General features: G+C 37.6%; 1 protein-coding gene across 1 annotated transcript; it reads left to right on the top strand.

The window, feature by feature from the left end:
* Window positions 1-731: 731 nt before the first annotated feature.
* On the top strand, window positions 732-3,842 carry LOC112316033 (olfactory receptor 52J3). The gene is made up of 2 exons (XM_024572723.3): window positions 732-908; window positions 1,961-3,842. The coding sequence occupies exon 2, from the start codon at window positions 2,002-2,004 to the stop codon at window positions 2,935-2,937; it is 936 nt and encodes a 311-aa protein (XP_024428491.1). The 5' UTR covers window positions 732-908; window positions 1,961-2,001; the 3' UTR covers window positions 2,938-3,842.
* Window positions 3,843-7,509: the final 3,667 nt, after the last annotated feature.

Below are 7,509 nucleotides of genomic sequence, written 5' to 3'. Positions count from 1 at the left end.
TAATCACTGTGTCTTATTCCCACTTTTTACTTTTATTTACCTACCTTATTTTGCTCTATATGCCTTGGGCTTTTCTTTTGCTGGAACAGAATCTAGAAATTTGTGAGCGGTATCTGCAAACTCAGTCCCAGAGCTCTGCGTAAAATTGGGGTTAAATGGGATGGATTCTTAGAAAAATCCCTTAGGTGCTAGAAGCCTTATATAAACATGCCCTCCAGTTGCTCAGCGAGAGGAGTACATGCTGTGCTGCTTGGTGCTTTGTGTAAGTGTCGGTTGCTGTGGAAGGAAGAGTTAAATCAGGTGCTGATTTGTGGTGAATAAGTGTGGGAGACAATGGAGAGATACATGTGCAGAGCAGGCTGAGAACTGGACCAGGGAGATAAACAGGCAGGAAAAATATATAGATATAGGTATAGATATATAGATATATAGATATATATGTGATTTTTAAAAAATGGTAAGATACTCTTTAAAACCTCCCAGAAATACCCAAGGCATTTAATATCACCCTATCAATTGCATTGGATGAAATCAATTAATGGCAATAGGAAGAAGTGAGGATAGAAATGACCTGCTGTAGAGAGTAGACTCCTAATGTTGTTCCAAAATAAGCACCTGGGGTACGATGGCCTTGGCTTTGGCCATCATCTTTCTGCTAGGGATTTTTTTTTCATTGGCAGCATGACTGTTTTTATGGAACAAAAATAAAAGTCAGTGTACCTGGCAGCAATTGCTCTCTCTCTCTCTGTTGGACTTAGCTCATAAAAGATAGTTTTTTATTTTATTTTTTTCTACTTCAGTATGTTTTCTATATTAAAAGATAATTAAAAATGATAAGTGAAACTATACTGAGGAAAAAGGAAGGACTTCTATGCTTTAATTACAACTGTCATACCACACACCCAAGGGTAAGTTTCTTTCCTTCATTCTGAGTGGCTTGATTCATTCTGCAGCATTTCGAAGGCAACATTTGAGTGTCTTTCTCCTTGTCCTTTCGATAATTATACAATAGGTTCTTCTCTGTTGAGACACTGCTGTTCCAGAGAGCTACAAAAATACATTTGTTAAGATCAAATCACATGAAACTTTCAGGGTTTTCTACCTGGATTTTTAGTGTCTTGAACCGTTAGGAGGACGAGTAACCAAGCAAGTGTGTGCCCCATAGCAGTGGTAAAATTACCACAGGTGAGATTAATAGGTGCTCTGAGAGGACCTGATATAGTGTGGATACTGAGCCAAAGTGGGGAGATGGCATTGGATAACTCTCCTTTTCCTTTTTCCAACTCATCTCCTGTTTGGTGTGTAAATCATGAGCAATCACTGTTTCTGCTCCTGGCCAGGCACCTCCAGGAGCCAGCACTTGCCTGCGAACATGTGACTGTGTCTCATAGTCTGATCTGGTGTCTGGGAGATGCTCCTGGGTGTGGGTCAGAGTTTTTATGTATGTATCTCTAAGACGAATAATGAGTCAGAAGAATTCAGGTTTTCATTGTGTGAGCACCTACACACTTGGATCTATGATTCACTTTTTATTATGGATTACTTAAAGGCATTTTTGACTGCCTCTGTACTGTGTTGGCACTGGGTGCAGGCTTGATGTTTTCAGTGTCGCTAGAGAGGGTGGATATCCCACGAGTGGATTCACATCTTATTCTCCTCCAAAGTGAATGGCAAGCTCTACTCATTAGAGCTCTGCCTTGACTTTGCTGCAAGCTGCCATATTTGGAATTAGAACTCAGTCAGCAGGCAGAGTGGACCTTGAATATGACCTGAGCCTGACCTACTATTGGCCCTGGGGCTGATTCAATATATGTCCTTGAGTGACAGGCCTACTCATACAGTAAACATGCCATCAACTCTACCCTGAAACACTAAGCCCACAATGGATGTGCTTCTCTTTCTCATTCTGATCTCTTCTCCTGATAACTTCTCCTTCTCTCTCTTTTGTTTTTCCCCACAGCAGGAGCAGCTTAACCTCCTTTGCCTTTGACCAGTGACAAAATGGAATACCTCAACAGGAGCCTTTTTCACCCAGCCACATTTTTCCTCATTGGAATCCCAGGTCTGGAGAAGGTCCATGCCTGGATCTCCCTGCCTTTCTGCTCTGTTTACCTTGTGGCTCTCCTGGGCAATGTCACAATTTTGCTGGTCATCAAGGCCGAGCAGACCCTCCGGGAGCCCATGTTCTACTTTCTGGCCATCCTTTCAACAATCGATTTGGCCCTTTCCACCACCTCTGTGCCCCGGATGCTGGGAATCTTCTGGTTTGACGTACATGAGATTAACTTTGGAGCTTGTGTGACCCAAATGTTTCTGATCCATGCCCTCACTGGCATGGAGGCTGAGGTCTTACTGGCCATGGCTTTTGACCGTTATGTGGCTATCTGTGCTCCACTCCACTACACGACCATCTTGACATCCCGGGTGCTGGTGGGCATCAGCTTGTGCATTGTAATTCGTCCAGTCCTACTTACGTTTCCCATGATCTATCTCATCTACCGCCTACCCTTTTGTCAGGCTCGGATAATAGCTCATTCCTACTGTGAGCACATGGGCATTGCAAAGTTGTCCTGTGGGAACATCCGTATCAATGCTATCTACGGGCTCTTCGTTGTGTCGTTCTTTGTTCTGAACCTGGTCCTCATTTGTATTTCCTACGTTTACATTCTCCGCGCCGTCTTCCGCCTCCCATCGCAGGATGCACGGCTGAAATCCCTAAGTACATGTGGCTCCCATGTTGGGGTCATCTGTGTTTTCTATATTCCCTCAGTCTTCTCTTTCCTCACTCACCGATTTGGACATAACATACCCCGCTATATTCATATTCTCGTTGCCAACCTCTATTTGGTTATCCCACCCTCACTCAACCCCGTTATTTATGGTGTGAGGACCAAACAGATTCGAGAACGAGTGCTTCGTGTCTTTACTAAAGTGTAAGACTCCTATCTCATTGTTTCACTAATAATTTTGCAAGGAAGACTTGTGTATTCTTGCTTTAATGAACATCTCCTGCTTGTAACCTACTGCTGCCAGGTTGTGATACAAGTTCATTTTTCTTAGTTTTCACTAATGGATTCTAAGACTTGTGGCAACCTCAGTCGTCTCAAGTTCAAAGGCTAATGGACTATCTTGGAAAGATGTTGTATGGCGTTGTCTACACATCTTCATGCAGAATCCTTGATAGCATAAGGGTGCTTCTTTTCTGTGGCAAGAACATATTTGGGTCTGTTGTGTCTTATAATAGAGAAATGAAGCAGTGAAAATTTGACCCTATTAATTCTTCCTTAATTAATTAATTCATTCCTTCATTTAGATTACATTTATTTTGTATTTATTGTATGTCTTGAAGCATTTTAATTGCTAGGGATAAATCAATGAACCAAACTAACACTAACTTGTGGAGCATTCATTCTGTTGTGCTTTTAGAAAAAAGTCAAGGTCATGGGTTCAAAAAATCACTGCCAAATCTGTTGCTGGAATTACAATGGTCTGCCAAATACAAAAGACTCAATGGAATGACAGCCATAATGAACATATATGCAAACCTATTTCTCACTATTACCAACAGTACTGTCACTGACTACCTCTCTGCACGCAGGCCCATAGCATCAGCACAAAGTGGTCTTGTAGTTGAATTACGTACAGTATTTCTATCTATCTATATGATGCATTCTGACTTTTGCTAATTCTTTCACTCAATTTTACTCTCAGTCTACATTTGTCTCTAAAATGCTCCACTCCCAAATCTAAGGCCTCTCATGATCTATCACTAGATTCCCAGCTAACTTTAAAGTACAAGCTATAAAAAGCAGTTCTTTTACATGAGACAGAAGGATTTCAATTAATTTAATAATTCAATTTTTAAAGAACAAGCAATAACTGTTTGAATCATCAAACTTCTCACATTGGTTTACATTTTAAAATATGATATTATTTTGTCTTTTTCAGGCATTTTATAAAAGAAACTAAAGTAAAAATATAGCAAATATCTTTGTTCTTACACTTCACAAAATAATAACTTTTAATATCACATTTCTCTTAAAGATAATGCTTCATGAAATCTATGCAGAATAAATTTGAAATTGTCTTCAACACAACCCCAACACATTTTCTGTGCTAGTTTTCTAGAGGCAATGCCTAGCACGTGCGTTTCTAGCACCACAGTAAAAGCTGTTTTGGCTTTACAACATCCACAGAATTTTAATTAGATGTTATTAATTTATGTAGATCAAAATATTTTATGTTATCAACAAAAAACATTGATTTTATTTGTGTGTTCATCTATTAAGAGATATTTATATAATTATTATTGAATTATAAAATATGCTGCAGATGCTTTCATTTATTTTTTGTATATTTTTAATAGATAACTTACCAGGTTGTATATTTTGTGATAGAATTATTAGGTAAGAAGACTATAACCAATTAGAACAGATTTCTGCTTTCTTGATCTTTGGTTTTGATCTTTTATTTTTTAAAATTTAATATTTTTCAATACTTTCCTTTTTTCCAACTTTTGTGCTTTCCTAATTTGTTTCCCAACATTAAACATTAGTGTTTTAATTCAAATAATTTATAACTGCCCTACTCTAAACAAAAAAAAAAATTTAGTCTTCTTTTGTAATTTTTTGTTTTTCTTGTATGTATATATCACTCATGTTGGAATTGTCTGAAATTCTGTTTCCAGGTTAAAAAAAAACTTTTTAAATGACCATTTTAATTTAAATATATATATATATGAAATAATTTGTTTCTGCAGCCAATCTTTTTGAACATCTTCTTGCTCTGGGTCCACAATCTTCAAGGATGCATTTGTGATCCCAGAGCCAGCACATGCCACTCGCCACAAATCCACCTGTTCCTGTAATAATTAATGACATCATTTGTCTAAATATGTCTTTTTTGACCTCACATTTGAATAATCAAAATTTATTGATCCTTGGAATTTTTTTCTTGGCAACTAGAACGTTAATAAAGCATGAAAAACAACCATTTCCTTACTGTTTTGAAAGTATTTTTCCTTGTGTTCTTTGGAGATAATCTAGGTTTTGATGTTTCAAAATTTCATTAGACTTTCCTTCCTTCACTTTATCTACTTCACTGTGTTCTTGAGACTCTATCCATCTATTCTTAAAGGTCACAATTTTTATTTTTGGCATTTTTCATTTTATTCTTCAGTTCCTAAATAAAATTATTCAACACAAATTTCTATGCTCAGTCTTTTTCATAAAAGCCTATACCTTTATATAATTGTAATTCATTTTCTCTCCCCCCTCCCATCTCTTTAAGGACTAACTTCATGTATTTTAAACCTGAATTGTTTTATTGTTTTCAGCATGTTCATATGACTTCTATTGCGTAGTTTAATCAATAACGCCCACATTGAGTATGATAAAACTCTTAGATGAGAGGAGATAGAGATGGCAAATGTAAAGGATACAGGAAAAGACACTGTGGTGTTGGAGAAGATGAAGATCATAGGAACAGGAGTTAATAGGACAGAGAGGATGAAAACGCGGTGAAGAAATGGTGGTGGGTCCTTCTTCCTTCTCCCCTTTCAGGTAAAATAAACTTTAACCTTGACTCTGACACTACCTCCTTTCTCAGCAAGGCAAAGGGATAGGAAGAGAAGTTTTGAGGAGGCAGTAAGTAAAAAACAGATCAGGGTGACAAGGACAAAACCTTCCCCTAGACAACGTAGATCAGAATACTTAGCCTCCCACCCACGGTGGGATAGAAACTGGTTTATTTTTAATACTATTTCACACAATCTCTTACTATATTCTTTGCTCTTTTTTAATGTTGTAGATAATCTTTGAACTTTGGGGAACCATGTATTGTGAGTTTTTCTTCACCATTGTGGTTTCTTGTTAGACTCTTCAAAGACCATGGCTAAGCAGCCTTTGCTGGTAGGTTTCCTCAGAAAGTACATTGTGTTGGGGATTTGCATGTAAGCATCTTACTCTGATGTTGTGGTAAAGAGAATAATCCCCCCTCAAAGACGCCCATATCCTAATCTCCAGAACCTGAATGTGTTATGTTTTATGGCAAAGAGGAATTAACATTGCAGACAGAATTAAGGTTGTTCATCAGCTGACTTTCAGATTGAGGGAGTATTCCGGGCTATCCAGGGGGGTCCAGTGTAACTACATGGGTCTTTAAAAGTAGACAATGGAAGAAGAAGAGTTAGAGTCAGAGAAGATGTGATGACAAAAGCAAAACCAGAGTAACACTCTATGGAAAGGGCTGGACCCTTCCTTGTTGGCTTGAAAATGGAGCAGAGCCATGAGTTAAGGAGGGCAGGCCACCTACAGAAGCTGGGAAAAGCAACAGAAAACTTTCTCCCCTTGTGTCTCCAGAAAGTAATGCATACCTTGCATTTTAACACCTTAATTTTAGCTCAGTAAGAAATGCAGTGGCTTTCTAACAAACAGAGCTGTAAGATAATAAATTTGTGTTGATGTGAGAAACTGAATTTTTGGTAATTTGTTAACAGCAGCATTAGAAAACTGACAGAGCTTTGCTTTCAAGATCATTGTGTGGGTGAAGTGGATGAAAAAAATGGAGAAAATAATTTGTGATGAAGTGGCAACAAGTGTCAGCCAGATGTTTATAACAGGAATCTCTCGAGTTGGAGTAACCCATCACAGTTGTCCTGAATTGGGGTAAGTTGAGTAAATTTTTATACTGCTTCTTCATACATCATGCTGGGGGCTCCCCTGGGAGAGGGATTTGATCTTGGGTTAGCAAGGTCTTACTAGGCAAGAGAATGATCAAAGACAGACTCACTTAAGGGCTCTCAGTCATTCCCAGTAGTTGGAAGAATGAGAACTTCAGATCTGAGAGAGGGATATAGATGACACACTGTGACATCTACCACAAAACCCAACTAGCATACAGGTTTTGTGTAGTGGAGACACTACTTTGCAACCCCACTCAATTCATTAGGAATTTGCCCTTTGTTCCTTCTTGCCCTGGGTTAAAAACCATAAAACACTGAAAAACACTCATATTTCTCCCTGCCTTTGAAATATAACTACACCTTCTGTTTATAGGAATAGGCTGCTTGTCCTTTAATAATTATTCCCATAGATGTTGAAGCTTTATATATATGAATTAATTATTTTAATATACATTTTTGGACGGTGATTATAGTTATCTAGACAGCCATCTTGACAATGAAGACTGTTACTTAGTTTTTAAATGCATGGGAAACCAAATTTTTAAGCATATTCTATTTGACAACAGGTCTGAGTGAAGTGATGTTCTAAGTAAGTATTCATTTATGATAGTTTGCATTGTTAAACTGTTGTGTGGTTATTATTTAAACATTTTAAACTTCATAAATTAGAATGAGAAGAAATGTTATCTATATCATAATGACCCCAAAACATTTTGACATTGTGATGCTATTTCAAAACATGTTCTGTATGACTGACTTTTTGTTGGAATAACAACATGTATTATTTTACATCTTTTTTGTATATTTATAAATAAAAGTGTGTACAT

Source organism: Desmodus rotundus, chromosome 5 (assembly GCF_022682495.2).
Source record: "Desmodus rotundus isolate HL8 chromosome 5, HLdesRot8A.1, whole genome shotgun sequence".
Taxonomy (NCBI): domain Eukaryota; kingdom Metazoa; phylum Chordata; class Mammalia; order Chiroptera; family Phyllostomidae; genus Desmodus; species Desmodus rotundus.
Note: the sequence above shows the minus strand (reverse complement) of the source record. Positions and strands in the feature narration are given on the sequence as shown.